This window comes from Peromyscus leucopus, chromosome 1 (genome assembly GCF_004664715.2).
Source record: "Peromyscus leucopus breed LL Stock chromosome 1, UCI_PerLeu_2.1, whole genome shotgun sequence".
Lineage (NCBI taxonomy): Eukaryota > Metazoa > Chordata > Mammalia > Rodentia > Cricetidae > Peromyscus > Peromyscus leucopus.
Window position 1 is genome coordinate 187,594,542 of NC_051063.1, and position 20,515 is coordinate 187,615,056.

General features: G+C 47.5%; 1 protein-coding gene across 2 annotated transcripts; it reads left to right on the forward strand.

Annotated features, from left to right (window-relative positions):
* Positions 1–6: 6 nt before the first annotated feature.
* On the forward strand, positions 7–20,186 carry Nlrp12 (NLR family pyrin domain containing 12). Of its 2 annotated transcripts, XM_028863506.2 has the most exons (8): positions 7–495; positions 5,322–5,492; positions 7,656–7,826; positions 8,703–8,873; positions 11,667–11,837; positions 13,439–13,609; positions 16,319–16,489; positions 18,611–20,186. In XM_028863506.2, exons 1-8 carry the CDS (start codon positions 14–16, stop codon positions 18,696–18,698), a joined length of 1,596 nt encoding a protein of 531 aa, XP_028719339.2. In that variant the 5' UTR covers positions 7–13; the 3' UTR covers positions 18,699–20,186. The 2 variants fall into 2 exon arrangements, with proteins under 2 accessions (XP_028719339.2, XP_037058127.1); XM_037202232.1 differs by lacking the exon at positions 18,611–20,186 and having other exon boundaries at positions 16,305–16,459.
* The last annotated feature ends 329 nt before the right edge of the window (positions 20,187–20,515 follow it).

Sequence of the window (20,515 nt, forward strand, 5' to 3'; positions counted from 1 at the left end):
ATTCTTCGCAGCCATGTACTGTGCCCTGCATGGCAGAGAGACAGTGAGGAGAGCGTTGGTTGAGTACGGCTTCTCGGAAAGGAACTTCTTGGCTCTCACCGTCCGCTTCCTGTTCGGCCTCCTCAATGAGGAGATGAGATGTTACCTGGAGGAGAATCTGGGCTGGACCATCTCCCCTCAGGTCAAGGAGGAAGTGTTGGCGTGGATCCGAGACAAAGCTCACAGTGAAGGATCCACCCTGCAGCGTGGCTCCCTGGAGCTCCTCAGCTGCTTGTATGAGATCCAGGAGGAAGACTTCATCCAGCAGGCCCTGAGCCACTTTGAAGTGGTGGTAGTCAGCAACATCGCGACCAAGATGGAGCACGTGGTATGCTCCTTTTGCGTGAGGTACTGCAGGAGCGCCGTGGTGATTCATTTGTATGCGAGTACCTACAGTCCAGGCACAGAGGATGGCCCGGCGGCACCTTCAGGAGGCCGGCCTCTGTCCGAACCCTTGTAAGTACCCTTGGGGAAGAGTGTTCTGATTTCATGCCTTGGACCGGCGATCTGGCGAGGGGCAGGAGCTTTTGTTTTGCTTGGGGATTTTTTAAAAAAAGATTTTATTAGGCATGATGGCATGTGCCTTTAATCTCAGCACTTAAGAGGCAGACCTTGTGAGTTCAAGGCCAGCCTGGTCTTTAAAGAGAGTTTCAGGACAGCCAAGGCTCTTACACAGAGGAACCCTGTCTCGGAAAACAACAACAACAAAATCAATCATTTGGGGAGCCGGAGAGATGGGTCAGCAGTTAAGAGCACTGACTACTCTTCCAGAGGACCCAATTTCAATTCCCAGCACCCATATAGCAGCTCACAGCTGTCTGTCACTCCAGGATTCAACATCCTCACACAGGCATACATGCAGGCAAAACACCAATACGCTAAAAAATAAAAATGAATAAAAGGATTTTTTAAACCATTTTTTTTATTTTTTGAGGCAAGAAGACAGCCTTGGTTGTCCTGTAACTCCCTCTGTAGACCAAGTATCCATCTGCCTCTGCCCCCCCCGGGTGCTGGGATTAAAGGCATGTGCCACCACTGCCTGCCCATTTCTATTTGTGTGTGTGTGTGTGTGTGTGTGTGTGTGTGTGTGTGTGTGATGTCTATGTAGGTACCGAAGGAAACCAGAAGAGGGCACCAGATCCCCGAGAGTTGGAGTCATTATGAGCCACTTTGCGTGGGTGCTGGAAACTGAACTTGGGTCTGTGGAAGAGCAGTCAGCCCTCCTAAACCACGGAGCCACCTCTCCAGCCTTTATTTTATTTTTAATTGTGTGTGTGTGTATCTGAGTCTAGGTATGTGCATATGAGTGCATATGCCTACAGTAAGATATATTTATTTTGTATAGTGTTCTGTCTGCATGTATCCCTGCAGGCCAGAAGAGGGCACCAGATCTCATTACGGATGGTTGTGAGCCACCATGTAGTTGCTGGGAATTGAACTCAGGACCTCTGGAAGAGCAGTCAGGGCTCTTAACCTCTGAGCCATCTCTCCAGCCCCTAGAAGAGTTCTTAAAGCACTGAGCCATCCATCTCTCAGTGATTTGGAAATTTTTAGTTTTTTATTTAAAAACTTTTATTACAGGAGGCAGAGGCAGGCGGATCTCTGTGAGTTTGAGGCCAGTTTGGTCTCCAAAGTGAGTTCCAGGAAAGGGGCAAAGCTACACAGAGAAACCTTGTCTCAGAAAACAAAAACAAAAAAAAAAAAAAAAAAAAAAAACACACTTTTGTAACATTTATTTATTTTGTATGTGTCTCTATATGTATTTAAGTGCAGTGTCATAGGATGTGGGTTCAGGTTAGAGGACAACTTTTGGGGCTCAGTTCTCTCCATTTGCTGGTGGGTCTCAGGGATTGAACTCAGGTCATATGGCTTGGCGCAAGCGCCTTTATCCACTGAGCCATCCTGCCAACCCTTAAATTCTATTTTATACATTTTTAGTATCTATGTGTGTCTCTTTCTCTTTGTGTGTGTCTCTGTGTCTCTCTCTATGTGTGTATCGTGTGTGTGTGTGTGTGTGTGTGTGTGTGTGTGTGTGTGTGCCAGAGTCCAGCTCCGGTGGGATTCAGGTCCCAAAGAGGATGTATGGAGCTGGACAGGGAAGGAGACTGGCATGATCCGAGGGTGAATCAGGATGGCTGCCCATTTATTGAAATATAGGGGCATGGTGTAGTGTTTGTACCGTGTAGCATGGCAAACATTGGGCTGGCTGTTTCCTAGTTGCATTCCTTTGTGCTGTAGTCTTACAATATGGGCTTGTTTCCCTCTTAAGCAGGTCCTGTTACCTTGCTCCGTATGTTCTGTATATGGCAGAGGGAGATCAAGCCAGTCTAACTTCTTATTTTTTTTAAACTGATTTATTTATTTTTTACTTTATGTACATTGGTGTTTTGCCTGCATGTATGTCTGCGTGAGGGTGTTGGATCCCCTGGAACTCGAGTGACAGGCTGCCATGTGGTGGCTGGGAATTGAATCCACGTCCTCTGGAAGAACAGCCAGTGCTCTTAATTGCTGAACCATCTCTCCAGCCCCCAGTCTAACTTCTTAGTGGAATCTGCTCCCCGTGGGGCAGACCAGATCTTGCCATTCATCCAGTAAGTCTCTGATCATAGATACTACTCTATACTTATTAACTGAGCCTTTGCCCTTAATGGCCTCAGGCTCTGGGGCTGGGGCCATTGTTTCTCTCTGATGTATGTTTTTTCTACCCTGGGATCAGATAGGTGCAGTCAGTAAATCTTTAACTTCTCTATTCCTGCTGTGATTAGGAGTGGAGGGGCACAATGGGAAGTCCTGTATGGGGAGTAGGCCAGTTATCAGACTAGATAGTTCCACAGTGGTGGGGATTTTCTCCAAAGAATTATTTTGTTTAAAGAGACTGCCATTGTAGATAGTCTCATCCTATACCAAAGCTCAGACAAAATTCCCAAAGGAAAAGGCATAAGGAAACTCCATAACACATAGTGAGAGCTATTAAATAGAAAATTAAAAGGTGGTGGAGAGTTGTGGTCTGCAATGTTGAGATGCTGGAACTCTGCCAGGCAGCAATGGTCACCATGTGGTCCATGCCATGTGTGTGTCGCCATGTTTCTCTCTCTCTCTCTCTCTCTCTCTCTCTTTCAAGGCAGGACTTTTCTGTGTAGTCATGGTGGTCCTGGAATTCACTCTGTAAAGCAGGCTGGCCTCCAACTCAAGAGATCTACCTGCCTCTGCCTCTGCTGAGTGCTGGGATCAAAGGTGTGTGCCACCACCTACAAGCTCTGTCTCTTTCTTTCTTTCTTTCTTTTTTTTTTTTTTTTTTGGTTTTTTGTTTTTTGAGACAGGGTTTCTCTGTGTAGCTTTGGAGCCTGTCCTGGAACTCACTCTGTAGCCCAGGCTGGCCGCAACCTCACAGAGATCCACCTGGCTCTGCTTCCAGAGTGCTGCGATCAAAGGTGTGCACCACCACCGCCTGGCAGGCTCTGTCTCTTTCTGCATCCTCTGTGTGTGTGTGTGTGTGTGTGTGTGTGTGTGTCTGTCTGTCTGTCTGTCTTAAATGCAGGTGTAAAGGTCAGAAAACAGCTTTTGGAAGCAGGTCTCTGCTCAGGTGGATTCTGGAGATTCATAATTCAAGTGTCAGGCTTATGTAGCAAACTTTTATTGTTTGTTTTTGTTTTTCAAGACAGAGTTTCTCTGTAGCTTTGAACCTTTCCTGGAACTCACTCTGTAGCCCAGGCTGGCCTCGAACTCACGGAGATCTGCCTGCTTCTGCCTCCTGAGTGCTGGGACTAAAGGTGTGCGCCACCACCGCCCGGCTGTAGCAAACTTTTTTTTACATGCTGAGCTATCTCATTGGCCCTACTTTTTTTTTTTTTTTTTTTTTTGAGTCTCATGTAGCCCAAGTTGGTCAACAACTCAGCATGTAGCAGAGGTTGATGCTGAACCCCTGATCTTCTAGCCTCCACCTCCCAAGCTCTAGAATTACAGGCATTCACCACAATGCCCAGCTTGTTTTGACCGGGTCTTATTCTGTCAGTCCTCCTGCCTCAGCCTCTCGGATGTCGGAATTACAAGTGCGAGTCACCACGACCACCAGCCAAGGATTTCGTTGCCTCTCACCCAAGCCCTCAGACTGACATCCAGGAAATCTGTGGGATTGTTTTGGTTGTCACACCGGGAAGCCGGGTGATACTACTGACATCTAGTGGTAAGAGGTGGGAGATGCTTCGAATCTGCCCACACAGGCAGCCTGCCTTATGGTGGTGGTTCCTGACAAATTTAAGATGGCCCCTTAAATACCTAGTGGGTTCATACAAGGTGGTCCCCCAAACATGCAGGGTTGTCCCTACAAAAACATAAAAGACCAATAGTGCAAGAGCTGGGACCTACATACCCTTAAGCAATATTCACTGGTACTAAGCTGGGGCTCATGATAGGGAGAATCTGTTACTAAAAACCTTTTAGCGCAGGGCGTGGTGGTGCGCTCGCCTTTAATCGCCTCAGCAAGCCAGGCGGATCTCTGGAGTTCAGCATCCTGGTCTCAAAGTGAGTCCAGAAAGCGCAAAGCTACAAGAGAACCTGTTCGAAAAACCAAAAAAAAAAAAAAAAACCTTTTAGCAAGGCATGGTGGTGCGTGCCTTTAATCCTAGCACTCCAGAGGCAAAGGCAGCTTCTCAGTGACAGTCATCTACAGAGAGAGGACACATATCACAAAGAAATCCTGTCTTGAAAGCCAAAACAAGATAGGTGGCATAGTCTTTATTCCCAGCACTCAGGAGGCAGAGGCAAGGGGATTTCTCTCTCTCTGTGAGTTCAAGGCCAACCTGGTCTACATAGTGAGTTTCAGGACAGTTAGAGCTACATAGTGAGACCCTGTCTCAAAACAAAACAAAACAAAACAAAAATAATGAAGTTAGGAAGGAAGGAAAGAAGGAAGGAAGACAAAATAGATAAATAAAATGAAAGAACTGCCTCTCTGAAATCAAGCACGATACTTCATATGGCTTTAATCTCAGCAATTGGTAGGTAAAGGACAGAGGATCTGGAGTTCAAGGTCATCCTCAGGTACACAACAAGTTCAGGACCAGCCTGGACTACATGAGAACCCACCCACATCCCAACCCCCGGCCACACACACACTAAAGAATAATCTAAGACTGTTGGAGTTTGAGATAAGCCTGAAAATAGCAAAGAGGAAAGAAATAGTCTATCAAAGGCCAAGATGCTTCCTGAGCTGTTGAATGAAATCTCTGTGTCACCCATAATGATTATGTGGACTACTAAACTACACGTCGGCCTTCACTCAGACAGGAGAGGAACACACTTCCTGATGTCTACAGTGCACATCTCTCAGCAGCTGTCTGCACCAACCCAAACCTGATCGAGCTGGCCTTGTACCGCAACGCCTTGAGCAGCCGGGGTGTGCGGCTGCTCTGCCAGGGCCTCAGACATGCCAACTGCAAGATTCAAAACCTGAGGTGAGTCTCAGCCTTGGCAACATGATTCTCGTGGTCCCCGCCACCTGCTCCCATGAGGCTCATCCAAGGACACACAGGGTGGTGAATCTGTGTGCCATGGCTCCTGTGGCAGTTTACTACAATGGGCAGCCTCTCCTTCCACTTTTTTGTTTGTTTGCTTTGTTTTTTTTTTTTTTTGGTTTTTCGAGACAGGGTTTCTCTGTGTAGCTTTGTGCCTTTCCTGGAGCTCACTTGGTAGCCAAGGCTGGCCTCGAACTCACGGAGATCCGCCTGCCTCTGCTCCCGAGTGCTGGGATTAAAGGCGTGCGCACACGCGCTTTGTTTTTGTTTTTTTAAAGATTTATTTATTATGTATACTGAGTGTTTCTCTGCAGGCAGAAGGGGCGCAGATCTCATTGTAGATGGTTGTGAGCACTGTGTGGTTGCTGGAATTGAACTCAGGACTCTGGAAGAACAGCCAGTGTCCTAACTCTGAGCATCTCTCGCCCACTTTTGTTTGTTTTGAGACAGGGTTTCTCTATGTAACAGTCCTGGAACTCACTCTGTAGACCAGACTGGCCTGGAACCCAGAGATCCACCTGCTTCTGCTTCCCCAGTGCTGGGATTAAAGGTGTGTGCCACCAGTGCCTAGATTATAGCATTTTTAAAAACATTTATTTTTATTATTGTTGTTGTTGTTCTGGAATTTTTAAAGCGGCAAGGAGTCACGCGATATAACACGGCCCACATGGGAAGTTTATTGAGGGGAGGGGAGAGAGAAGAGGCAGAGAAGCGGGTAGAGACTGGTCCATGGGGACAAAAGCGACGGAAGAGAAAGAGATGAGAGCCAGGCAGGGCCTGCCCTTTATAAGGGAATGTAGCAAATGCACAGTACACAGAGGTGTTCTTAGTGGCTGCAGCTGAGGATGTATCCTATCAGGACCCTAAGGGCAGGTCAGTACCGATGCCTGAATGCTAACATTTATTATTATTATTAATGCGTATGTCTGCATATGAGGAGGACAGAGGGGTATTAGATCACCTGGAACTAGAGTTATAGGCAGGTATGAGCTGCCTGACATGGGTCCTCTGCAAGAGCAATACATGCTGCTAACCACTGAGCTCTCTCTCCTGCCCCACAACCTTACATTTTGAAGCAAGCTCTGAAGCTGAACCTGGAGCTTACCCCTGGAATCCACTTGCCTCTGCCTCCTAGGTGCTAGGCAGGAGCTCTACCACTGAGCTGCACCCCCAGCCCCTCACTGGAGGGGTCTAAGCAGAAGCTCTACCACTGAGCAACACCCTGATTTTTTTTTCCTTGGGTGCTGAGGATAGAACTCAGGTCTTCAGTTTACCCACTGTACTATCTATCTAGGCCCCCATAACATTGTTATAATTGTTTTTTTTTTTTTTCTTTGTTTTTTTTTTAAGACAGAGTCTCACTGTAGCCTTGGCTGATCTGGAAGGAAAAATCCCATACTACACCACTACCACCCAAGCTTTAACAGCCGTCTCCTTTATTTTCTTTCCTTCTTTAAAGGTTTATTATATATTATATATATATTATATATATGATATTTTTTTTATAAATATATATTATATATATATATTTCTGTCTGCATGTTTGCCTACACGCCAGAAGAGGGCATCAGATCTTATTATAGTTAATGAGCCACCACATGGTTCCTAGGACCTGAGCTCAGGACCTCAACTCAGGTTAAGAAGCCAGCGCTCTTAACCTCTGAGCCATCTCTCCAGCCCTAATTATTTATTTATTTTTCTTTGTCCTGAGGATAGAAACCCAGGACTAGAAATGTGCAACTCAAGGGCTCTGCCACTGAGCTAGGAACTTCTCCTTTATTTTATATCAGATAAAAGGGGGAGGAACAACCCAGGTATGGTGGTGCACAGATTTAATCCCAGCACTCAGAGGCAGATGCATCTGTGAGTTCGAGGTCAGCCTGGTCTACTGAGCCAGTTCCAGGACAGCCAGGGCTACATAGAGAAACCTTGTCTCAAAAATCTAAAAGCTGAGAGAGACAGAAACAGGGAGAGACAGAGACACAGAGACTCAGACACACAGAGGCAGAGGCAGAGAGACAGACAGAGACAGAAATGTAAGGCAGAGGATCCCACACTAGCTACCAAAGTAATGACTTGGTTCCATCTTCCTTCTCACCTCAGGCTGAAGAGGTGTCAGGTCTCTGGATCAGCCTGCCAGGACCTGGCAGCGGCTCTCATCGCCAACAGGAACTTAACCAGGCTGGACCTCAGTGGCAACAGCATTGGGGTGCCAGGCCTGGAACTGCTCTGCGAGGGCCTGAGGCACCCCAGGTGTAGGCTGCAGACGATCCAGTGAGTGGTTCTGCACTGGGCAGAGGTGTTCTGCCTGCCCCCCACACTCTTCTTCCTCCCCTTTTTCCTCCTCCCCTCCTCTTTAAATCCTATTAGCACATTGTTGTTATTAGCATAATATTAGCATACCAATTGTACCTATTTCTGGAATTCAGTGTCTCATCCCCCACCACATCCCTGCTCTCTCTGTCTCAGGTTATTAAGACAGGGGGGTCTCATGTCGGCCAGGCGGACCTCAAACTTGCTAAGCAGAATAGGCTGGCCTTGAACTCATCCTTTTATTTGTATACATGCTGGTAGTGTGTTACCTCACCGAGCCTTCCGTATATTTCCGTGTGTATATCACTTGCACAGATCAAAACCCAGTCCCCCTTTTCCCACTATCCCCAAAAGCTTCATTTAAAAAAGAAAAGAACAGAAAAAAAATAGAAAAGGTAGATAGATTTTTTTTTATTTTTGTTGCTAAACTTGACTTGGTCTTTTGAGACAGGGTCTCACTGTGTAGCTGTTGCTAACCTGGAACTTGCTATGTAGATCAGGCTGGCCTTGAACTCACAGAGATCGATGTGCAGAGCTCTGCCTCCCCAGTGCTGAGATTAAAGGGGTGCATGATCACACCCAGACCCAACAGATCCTTTGAAAGTCATTTGAAGGCAGGTGTGGTGGTGCACACCTTTAATCCCAGCACTTGGGAGGCAGAGGCTGGTGAATCTCCGAGTTCCACACTAGCCTGGTGGTACCAAACAAAGCAAAACAAACAAACCAAAAAACCCAACCACATAGGAAAGAGAAAAAAACCACATAGATTCATGTTAGGTGACTAAAGAGGACAGGGCATATGGGTCAGGACATGGCAGCCTCTTCACGGTCTCCCAGGCTGAGGAAGTGTCTTCTGGAGGCCACAGCTGGAGGAGCGATCGCCTCTGTTCTCAGCAACAACTCACATCTGGTGGAGCTGGACCTGACAGGAAACCCCTTGGAGGACTTGGGACTGAAGCTGCTGTGTCAAGGGTTGAGACACCCAGTCTGCAGGCTGCACACCTTGTGGTGAGTTCTTCAGGAGCGGACTCCAAGAGCAGGTCGGTCTGTATGCAATCCAAGCAGAGAAATGCCTCAGGTGATGCAGTTACCTGCCTTTAATCCCAGCATTTGGGAGGCTGAGGTAACACTGTTGCTAGTGGGGTGTTTTCAGGCTTTGGCATTTTGTTTGTTTGTTTGTTTTTAAAGATTTATTTATTATGTATACAGCATGTATGACTGCAGGCCAGAAGAGGGCACCAGATCTCATTACAGATGGTTGTGAGCCACCGTGTGGTTGTTGGGAATTGAACTCAGGACCTCTTGAAGAGCAGTCAGTGCTCTTAACCTCTGAGCCATCTGTCCAGCTGTGTTTTGTTTTGTTTTGTTTTGTTTTGAGGCAGAGTTTTTCTATGTAACTACCCTAGCTGTCCTAGAACTCACTCTGTAGACCAGGCTGGCCTTGAACTCAGAGATGCGCTTTCCTCTGTTCCCAGAGTACAGGGATTAAGGCATGTGCCGCCACTACATGCTCTTGGCATCTTAAACATGAAATAAAAGGGAACTGAAGAGATGGCTTGGTGGCTAAGAGCACTTGCTGCTCTTACAAAAGGACCTTGGTTCGGCAGTCACAACTGTCTGTAAAGTCTCAGGGGATCCAACACTCTCTTCTGGTCACCACAACCACCAGACATTCACGTAGTACACAGACATACATGCAGGCAAAGCACTCATTGGCATAACATAATTTGTAAAATGTTACATATTTTTATTTCATGAGCATGGTGTGAGCGTGCTGGGTGCTCTGCAACTGGAGTTGGTCGAAGACAATTGTGTATAGTTAGGGTTTTTTGTTTGCTTGTTTTTGTTGTTGTTTTTTTACTCTTTGGGAGCCCACCACCCAGCTCTCAAATAAATACACAGAACAAGTTAGAATACTTATTCTTTTTTTTTTCTTTTAATTTTTTTAATTTTTTCTGGAGCTGAGGACCAAACCCAGAGCCTTGCACTTGCTAGGCAAGTTCTCTACCACTGAGCTAAATCCCCAACCCCTAAAAAAAAAAAAAAAAAATACTTATCCTTACTTATGAATGCCCAGCCTTAGCTTGGCTTATTTCTAGCCAGCTTTTCCTAAATTATCCCACCTACATTTTGCCTCTGGGTGTTTACCTTTCTCTAGTCTATATCTCTTTCTTTCCTTCTTTCTCTGTTGCTGCTGGCTGGGTGGCTGGCCCCTGGGGTCCTCTCTTCTGTTTATTCTCTCTCCTGCCTAGCTATTGGCCTTCAGCTCTTTATTAGACCAATCAGGTGTCTTAGACAAAGTAACACAGTTTCACAGAGTTAAAAAAATGCAACATAAAAGAATGCAACACATCTTTGCATCATTGAACAAATATTCCACAGCATAAAAGAATGTAACACATCTTTAATATTCCACAACAGTTGTGAACAGCCATGTAGGTGCTGGGAATTGAACCCAGGTCCTCTGCAAGAGAAGCCGGTACTCTTAACCGCTGAACCATCTCTCCAACCCCCATAAAATAATAATTTTAAAAATAAAAACAAAAAGGATATTTGATATCAGGGCTCAGAAAGATGTCTCACCAGGTGAAGGCACTGGCCATCGAGGCTGATGACAAAGTTCAACCCCCTGGATCATTACGAAGGAAGGAAAAAAATAATCTGCACATACATACCCTCAAGTACTAGGATTAAAGCCCTGAGATGCATGCCAGTCTTATTTTTGTTTGTTTAGCCAATAAAAAGAAGCTTTACGGAAAAAAATAATAACTGTAGGGGCTGGTGAGATGGTTCCGTGGGTAAAGGAACCTGTCGCTAAGCCTGTCGATCTGAGTTTAGTGCCTGGGGCCCACACAGTGGAAGGAGAGATGGACTCTTGCAAGCTGTCCTGGAACTCTACCCACAGCGGACACCTGCATCAATTAACCATCACGAAAATGACCACAGGGGCTGGAGGGATGGCTTGGTGGTGAAGAGCACATGGTGTGCATGCACACGAGGTACACCCACAGAGGATTTTTTGAGACAGGGTCTCATTGTATATCTCTGACTAATGAGGGATTTGATATATAGACCAGGCTGGCCTTAAACTCACAGAGATCCTTCTGCCTCTGCCTCCTGAATGCTGGGATTAAAGGTATATGCTGCCTTAAAGCTGCCACCATGCCCAGCTCACAGAAAATAATTTTAAGTGTAATTTGAAAATCATGTATATATTTATGTAATCCAATACATAATATCATATTTACATCTTGAACGGGTGTTTTGTTTGTTTTTGTTTGTTTGTTTTTTGTTTTTTGTTTGTTTGTTTTGTTTTTTGAGATAGAGTTTCTCTGTATAGTCCTGGATGTTCTGAAATTCACTCTGTAGACCAGGCTGGCCTTGAACTCACAGAGATCCACCTGCCTCTGCCTCTCAGGTGCTGGGATCAAAGATGTGTACCACCACCAGAAGCCTTAAACAGTTTTTTTGTGTTTTCCTTGTGTGTTTTTTTTTTTGGGGGGGGGGGGTGGGGGAGGTACTGGGAATCAAACCCAGGACCTTGCACTCACCAGGCAAGTACCCTACTTCTGAGCCACACCCACAGCCCCTGGCTTTTTGAGCCAGAGCTTCACTATATATCCAGGCTTGCCTCTAATGGAGCATCCTTCTGCCTCTGTCTACCAAGTGCTGGTGGGTGTTACAGGTGTGTGCCACACAGCTTGCTGAGAACTCCGACCTCTGAAGATAGAGGGGCAGAGGACAGATTCAGAGTCCCCAGGAAATCTGTCCATCATGCTTACTGAGCTGGCTCTTTCTCAGGCTGAAGATCTGCCACCTGGGCCAGGCTGCCTGTGAAGATCTGGCCTTCAGCCTCAGCATGAACCAGAGCCTGATGGAGCTGGACCTAGGTCTGAATGACCTTGGGGATCCCGGAGTGCTTCTGCTGTGTAAGGGCCTCGGGCACCCAGACTGCAAACTCCAGACCCTCCGGTGAGTGGGATTCCCCATTCAGCATCCCTGCCCTGTCTTCTCTTCACAGAGGCCATGGTGCCTCCCATTTCACCAGCTCCAGCTCTGGAATCTTGTTGTCCAGATTTCCTGCCACGGGGCCTTGACCCAAGTCACTGACATCCCGGGACAATGCCCTTCTGCTCTGCTGTCCATTCAGTTTCTAGGGAAGATTGACTCATCTTTCAGGTCTCAGAACAAATACTACTGACGCGAGTGTACCCTCTACTCTAGTTGGCTTTCTGTTACTGTGACAAACAGCATGACCAAAAGCAACTTGGGGAGGCAAGGTTTAATTTTAGCCCACAGGTTATCACTGAGGGGAGCCAAGGCAGAAGCCTGAAGCAGAAAAAGAATCAGAAGAGCGCTGTCTACTGGCTGGTTCCCTCTAGCTTGCTCTGCTGGCTGTTTTTATACAGCCCAGGCCTCCTGGCCTAGGGTAGACTACCCACAATGGGCTCCTGCCATCAATTAACCATCATGAAAATACCTACCGTGGCTTGAGAGAAGCCTCAGCAATTAATAGCCCTTGTTGCTCTCACAGAGGACCTGGGTTCTGTTCCCAGCACCCACATTGTGGCTCACAACCAGCTGTCTATAACTGACCACCTGTAATTCCAGTTCCAGATCTAACACCCTCTTCTGGCCTTGGAGGGCACCAGGCATGCACGCTGATGCACGTACATGTAGGCAAAATACTCATACACATTAAAGTAAAAATACATGGTTGTTTTTTTTTTAAGGTGTGTTCTTAGCCTAGCGTGGTAGTGCATGCCTTTAATCCCAGCACTTGGGAGGCAGAGGCAGGTGAATGTCTTTGAGTTCCAGGCCAGCCTGGTCTTTATAGTGAGTTCCAGGACAGCCAGGGCTATGTAGTGAGACCCTGTTTCTAAATAAGTAAATTGCCCCAGTCTACACAGAATGTTGGCCTACATAGTGAGAGCCTGTCTCTAAATAAATAAATCACCCTGGTCTACACAGAGTGTTCCAGAATATCCAGGGCTATATGACTCAGAGGGAAAAGGCGTTTTGCTGGCAAGCCTAATGACCTGAGTTCAAATCCTGAGACCTACTAGGTGGAAAAAGAGGACTCCCACAGGTTGTCTTCTGATCTCTTCACCGGCATTGTGGCAAGCCAGCATGTGTACAGATGAACACACACACACACACACACACACACACACACACACACACACACACACACACTTCCTGTGTGTTAGGGCTTTGTGTATGTTAGGCACGTACTCTATCCATCCCTCACCTCTCGCCTTTCATCATTAAATGTAAAAAGTGCTATATATTCGGCTTTTTGCCTATATGTATGCTTGTGACTGAGTGCATGCCTGGTAACCACAGAGGCCAGAAGTCTGATTTCCATTGCCTGGGACTGGAGTTACAGCCAATCAAAATTGCCTAGGCCCTTGCTTCTGGTCCTGTCTTCCTCTCTGCCTTCTCCCCCTTTCTTCCTCAAAGGTGGACAAAGCCATCCCCCTGCACCCAGCATACAAATTTGCCACTTAAGCCCAGCCCCGGTGACATTACCTAAAGGCATAGGGCAAACTCGGTTTGGCCATCCCTTCTAGGTTGGGCATTTGCCGGCTGGGCGCAGACGCATGCGCAGGGCTTGCCCGTGTGCTCCAGGTCAACACTTGCCTCCGAGAGCTGGACCTGAGCTTCAATGACTTGGGAGACAGGGGCCTGTGGCTGCTGGGGGAAGGACTGCGGCACCCGTCCTGCAGACTCCAGAAGCTGTGGTGAGTGCTTTCCTTGGGAGGAGAGGGGACAGGTGTAGAGCAGGATGCTAATGGAGGGAACAGCTTTTCCTTTTGTGTTCATGTGCTGCTTCCCGAAACCCTTTGGAAAAGGCAAACGTAGATGAAAAGGCAGCGTGTGGGCTGGGGAGGGGAGTCCGTTCAGAAATTCCCTGCCTAGTAGACGGAAGCTAGCTGTGGGTACCATCCCCAGCACTGAAAAAGTTGGGCCTGATGGCTTCTACCCAGTGATGACAGCGTTTGGGGGGGAGGGGGGGAGGAGGGGAGGCAGGCGAATCAGAAGTGAATAAATAAAGGTTTAAATTATTTTATTTGTTATTCGAGACGGACTTACTATGTAGCCCTACTCATTATGGAACTCACTATGTAGATCAGGCTGAACTCACACTCAAAGATCTCCCGGCCTCTGCCTCTAGGGAGCTGGGATTAAAGGTGTGCACTACCACAGCTGGCTTTTTTTCTTTTTCTTTTTTAAGTGTGCCAGGCATAGACCCAACCACTGTGCTTAAGGGGCCCAGATTGCTTCTGTTTCCCATCAGGCACTGCTCCCGTAGGTTCTTCCTTTGAATTGTTATACACGGACAGCCAGCTTGTCTCTGTCCACAGAACTAGGGGACTGAACTCAGGTTTCACAAATGCTGGACAAGTGTTGGCGTATCCCCAGCCTCCTGCTTTGAAACAGGGTCTTACAATATAGTCCACACTGGCCTCGAATTTGGAGTCCGCCCATTAGCAACTTGACTTAGATCTCCAGAACCAGGCAGAGTTCAGGTGGAAAGAATCAAGTCCTCTGACCTGAGCCATGGCTCCTATGTACACGTACATATACAGAACAAGAATTTAAATTTAAAAATTTAAGAGGAGCTGGAGAGATGACTCAGTGGTTAAGATCATGGTTAAGACCCAGGTTCACTCCCAGCACACACACACACACACACACACACACACACACACACACACACACGGCAGTTTACAACCACCTGCCACTCCAGCTCCAGGGGATCTGATGCCCTCTTCTGGCATCTATGGGAACTACATGCAAATGGTGCAAACACATCCGTGGGGAACAACATCCACATACCTGAAATATAAATAAACCTCAAGACCATACTATCCTGCATGCGACTGATCTCATCTGATCTCAGGAGCTAAGCAGTGTCGGGCCTAGTTAGTACTCGGATAGGAGACAGTATATTTGCTGGGCAGTGGTGGTGCACGCCTTTAATCTCAGCACTCTAGAGACTGAGGCGGGCAGAACTCTGCAGAGATGGCTCAGAGGTTAAGAGAACTGGCAGTTCTTCCCAAGGTCCTGAGTTCAATTCCCAGCAACCACATGGTGGCTCACCATCTGCATGTAATGAGATCTGATGCTCTCTTCTGGTGTGCAGGTATACATGCAGGCAGAACACACACGGTAAACATAATAAATAAATAACTAAATAAATAAACAAAAACAGGTAACAAACTTTGGTGGTGTTTAGAAACTTCTAGAAAAAATGAGGCATTTATTAATTTGCGTAACTGAAAGGCTTCAGGCACAGCTTGATTTGGGCATCTTTTCATCTATGTGGATGTGCACTTGGACCTGCTGGTGTCCACAGAGGCCAGAAGATGCCACCAGAAGCCCTCAGGGTGTCAGCTACAGGTTGTTGTGAACCAACCAGCCTGGTGCCGGAAACTTGGGTCCTCTAGAAGAGCAGTTCTTAACCACCGAGCCATCTCTCCAGTTCCTGCTTTGGGGATTTTGGGTTTCGGTGGTACTATTCTGGCTGGCTCCACTCTCAAGCTAACTCTGCTTCACGGTGAAATCCCTGCAGTGCTGCTGTCCCAATTTACTTTTTTTTTTCTCCTCCTGAAATAAGGTCTCTGTAGCCCTGGCTGTCCTGGAACTCTGTACTCCATGCTGGCCTGAAACTCAGAGATCTGCCTCTCTCTGCTGGGATTACAGGTGTGAGCCCCTACATCTAGCCTTCCAAATCCACATCCTTAACATCCTGCAGGCATTAGACTTGTTTAGAGAAGGCGCCTCTCTGGAGACAGAGAGCTGTTCAGGGCTGGAGCCCCCCCCTCTATCTCTACTCTTTGAGGCCAAATTTGGCTCCAGGCTAAAACTGAGGAGCCAATTAACTGCAAAAGGAAATCAATGATCCTTGACTCCAAACCGTGACGGGGATCCCGTCTATAATAACTCACCTTACTATAACTTGTTATTTATCTTTCTGTCCCCAAGTCCTCCCCTCACCCCATATGGTTATTCTGTGTAGCCCTGAACTCAGAGATCTGACTGCCTCTGCCCACCAAGTAAAGCTAGTTAGGGTTACCAGCATGAGCATGGTAAGGAGACTATTTGCTAAAGGCTACACCACTCACTAAGGAATGTGTCCAGCAACCACTGGATGGGCTCATGACTATTTCCTTTAAACTGGGTCACCAGACAGGCAGTGGTGGTGCACGCCTTTAATGCCAGCACTCAGGAGGCAAAGAGAGGTGGATCTCTGAGTTCGAGACCAGCCTGGTCTACAGAATGAGTTCCATGACAGCCAGGACTGTTTCACAGAGAAACTGTCTCAAAAAACAAACAAACAACAACAACAAAAAAAAAAAAAACCACAAAAAACCTGGTCACCCATAAAATTGCCGCCCACTTCCCTGAAAAGCCCACTTCATCCACTTTCAGCTTGTCTTCCGTAGGCTGGACAGCTGTGGCCTCACGTCGAAAGCGTGTGAGGACCTTTCTTCCATCCTAGGAGCCAACCAGACCCTAAATGAGCTTTATTTGACCAACAATGCCCTGGGGGACACAGGTGTCCGGCTGCTGTGCAAGAGGCTGAGACATCCAGGCTGCAAACTTCGAGTCCTGTGGTGAGTGATGGACCCTGATTGCTTGGGGAGAATCGGGGGATTCGGGAACGCTGGGCTCAGGTTTGGGAGGAGGAATACTAAATAACTGAAATGCATTGAAAACTGGATAAATAATGCTGGAGTGAGAAAGCACTCGCTGCTCTTACAGAGAACCTGAATTCCATTCCCAGCACCCACGTCAGGTGGCCACATCCACCCGTAATTCCAGCTCCCAGAATCCAACTCCCTTTTCTAGCCATCCTGGGCACTCTCACACAGACATACACATACATAAATAATAAAATAGACGGGGTAGATAAAAGGTGAGGCTATTTCACTCCTGGTACTGGGTGTAATGCCTGAGACCAGAACTTACGAAGCACACTAGCTGGGAATTGGACACATCAGGTAGTCCTCAAACTCTCCATCCTCCTGCCTCAGCCTCCTGAATGCTGCCATTGTAAACACATGCAGTACACCTTTCCTTGTCTGCTATTCTTTTAAATAGGAATGAAGCCAGTCTCAGCCGGAACCTGGAAGTTCTATTACCCACATGACATGCTTTCCACACCATGGTTTCTGCTTCCGTAAATGACAGTACACGTTGGATTGTCCCGAGTTTCTTATTAGTGACTGAAGACACTTAAAACTGGGAGTAAGGAGCCCATCGCGGTTGGGAACATATTTGATCCCAGCACTTGGAAGGCAGAGGCAGGTAGATCTCTTCAGAATTCCAGGCTAGCCAAGGCTGCAGAGAGACTCAGTCTCCAACAAGCAAACAAAAAATTGGGAGTAAGGAGGCCAGAGAGATGGCTCTGTGGTTAAGAGTAATTGTTGCTCCTGCAGAAGACCTAGTTCCCAGAACTTACTCTGTGGCTCACAACCAGTTCCAGGGGATCCAACTCCAGTTCCAGGGGATCCAATAACCTCTTCTGACCTCCATTGGCACTGCAATACGAGGTTCAGTCATGCATGTATGCAAAATACTCATGCATAAAACAGAAATAAAGGGCTGGTGGGCTGGCTCGGCATTTACGGCCAAGCTTAGTGACCAGAGTTCACCCCTCAGGACCCTTGTCGGGTAGGAAGGAAAACATACACAGGCTGATCTCTGGCTTCCACAAGCACACCCTGACAAACAATATTAAGTAAAAACAAAAACAAGTAAAAAATCCTGGCTTCACAGGAGGCTGAGGCAAGAGGATCCCAAGTTCAAGGCCAGCCTGAGCAATTTCGTGAGACCCTATCTCAAAATGTGAGCTAGGAAGGTGACGCCTGCCTGCCTGCCTGCCTGCCTGCCTGCCTGCCTGCCTGCCTAGCCTAGCCTAGCCTGCAGAGAGCTGTAAGTCCCAACACTGCTACTAGGATTTAACTTTTTTGCACTTATATCCCTGAATTCCACAGCACTCGTACAAGTCTGAGGCCAACTTGAGATCAGTGCTTTCTGGGTACCAAACATGGCAAGCAAGAGACTTTATCTTGAGTCATCTCAGTTGCCCATACCCGAAGATTTGGATTGAGGCTGGGGGTGGGGGTTGGGGGTTGGTGCAAGCCTTTAATCCCAGCACTGGAGAGGCAGAGGCAGGAGGATCTCTGTGAGTTTGAGGCCAGCCTGGTCTACAGAGAGAGATCCAGGACAGGTGCCAAAGCTACATAAAGAAACCCTGTCTTGAAAAAACCAAAGGAGGGGGGGGGGCGGGGATTTGCATTGTTAGTGGAGCACACCTTTAATCTCAACACTCGGGAGGCAGAGGCAGGTGTAGCTCTAAATTCCAGGCCAGCCTGGTCTCCAGAGTGAGTTTCAGGACAGCCAAGGCTACATAGAGAAACCCTGTTGAAAAAGCAACCAGATAAATGAGATTTTGATGGTTAATGATGTGTGTGTATGTACGTACGTGCATATACATGCATTCTGGTGATACTGACCAGAAAAGGATGTCAGATCCCTTGGAGCTGGAGTTATGGTCGTATGTGGAACTGAACTCTGACCCCGTGCAAGAGCAGGAAGCACTCAATCCAGGCCCAAAGGGTGTTTGGAAAGGAGTAGGGAAAATTACTCTTTCCATCAGCCAAAAACGCAGGCTACCAGGATGCTGTCTTTTTAGTCACCGTAGTGACGATAGTCCCATGCTTTGTCCCCAGGCTGTTTGGAATGGACCTGAACAAAATGACCCACAAGAGGCTGGCAGCACTTCGAGTCACAAAACCGTACTTGGATATTGGGTGCTGAGCCCTCCTGCAGCATAATGGAAGCGATCGCAATGGAAGCGATCACGACCTTGAATCCCTCAGACAGCTGTGACCCAGCACTTGAGAGGCAGAACTTTTGAAGGACAGCTTCTGCTACATGGTGAGGTGGAGTCGAGGATTGGAAATTCAAGGTCGTGCTCAGAAACCAGAGGGGGCTCCATGAGACTGTCTTGGGGCAAGGAGGCCCAGAAAGTGCAGGTTGACAAAAATGTTCCTTCTGCTTAAATCATAAACACTCAACCTCTGACGAAGCTCTTTGGATTTGGATGCCGACGCCATGCACATCATTTAGGATGTGGACTGGCTGGTTAGCAGGTTTGAAGAGCGGTAGTAGAAAATACGTGGGGAAATGAAAAAAAAAAATCTGGGAGTCCCGGACATTTCCCCCACTGAGCTAAGACTCCCACCTGCTGGCCAAAGTATGGAACTACAACAGATTAAAATATGCCCTGAGAGGGTTTGGCCCGGTGTGTGTTGAGAGGCTTCTCTGTGTAGCTTTGGTTGTCCTGGAACTTCTCTGTAGACCAGGCTGGCTTCAAACTCAGTTCTGCTTGCCTCTGCTGCCCAAGACCCAGAATTATTTGTGCACAGTGCAAGTGAATTTTCCAGAAGCAATTTAAGAAACAGCAATGACTCCAGAATCCTTACAGATGGAGGGGTGGCCCATACTTCCCTGTACTTACAATGTACTTACAACCTGGGAAACTATACACTTGTCCCCAGAAGCTAAGGGCCCAAACTGGGCTGGCCTGCAAATCCAAGGTTCCAGAGACGCCAGGTCTAGGATACTCTAGAACTGGTTATATCCACTATGCACAATGAGGCCTCAGAACATGCTGGGCATATGGATCAGCTCCATACTGGCTGCCTAGCATGTATGGAACCCTGGACTCTGTACTCTGTCCTCAGGCACTATAGAGCTTGACGGGCCCATGGTTAAAAAAATAACGTTTGGGTTTGGAAAGTGCTGTGCATGGTAGTTTATGCCCTTAGGAGGCAAAGGGCGGCCACTCAAGACCAGGGAACTATATGAAGGCCCAGTCTGAAAACAAATCACTATGGGAGAGGCTCAGACAACCTGGGTTTTAACTCCAGTACCTACAGGACCGCTTATAACTATGGTAACCCCAGGTCTGGTGTGTTAATATGGTAAAGATTGAAACCTGTAAAGGAGCAGACTTAAATTAAAAAACTAAAGCCTGTGGCCAGCCATCATGGCACCTACAATGCTAGCAGCCAGGGGGCAGTCAGGCCAGCCAGGTGAATTTAGGCCCCTGTAAGACTTGGCCTGATAACATTTCTGGTCTGCCTGAGTTCCAAGATTGCTCAATCACCTGAACCTTACAGCCTATTCCAAAAGCATCTCCCAGGTGGCTTGGACTCTACCTCCGTGGTAGTTTAAGGGCCTTGGCTCACCTTTCCCCTAGATACCTCCCACCCTCCCCCTAAATACCAGGATGCTTTTCTGCAGGAGCAGATACCTGAAACCAATTTGGTGAGGACTTACAGACCCTAACAGGAGCACCTGCTAGGCAAACAAACGGGCCCTTCAGGTAAGATGCCTGGGCTGGAAAACTAGCCTCAGTCTGAGGAATAGGGCAGCCGGTTAATGTGGGGCTGGGGGCATGCCAAACCCTGGCACTGGAAGGGTAGTGACTCAGACCTACATGGAAATTTGAGGCCCATACAGTTAGCTACATATAATCAGAAGCTGTAAAATCATCAAGACCTGCCTGAAACTTAGCCCTTGAGATGACCCAGCAAACAGGCATTATGGCTTGAGTACCAGGAAATCAC

Coding starts and splice junctions, on each gene's coding strand:
- Nlrp12 (XM_028863506.2), top strand. CDS start 14: ATGTACTGTGCCCTGCATGGCAGAGAGACAGTGAGGAGAGCGTTGGTT. Junction 7,827..8,702: donor TGTAGGCTGCAGACGATCCA/GTGAGTGGTTCT, acceptor ACGGTCTCCCAG/GCTGAGGAAGTGTCTTCTGG. Junction 8,874..11,666: donor TGCAGGCTGCACACCTTGTG/GTGAGTTCTTCA, acceptor GCTCTTTCTCAG/GCTGAAGATCTGCCACCTGG.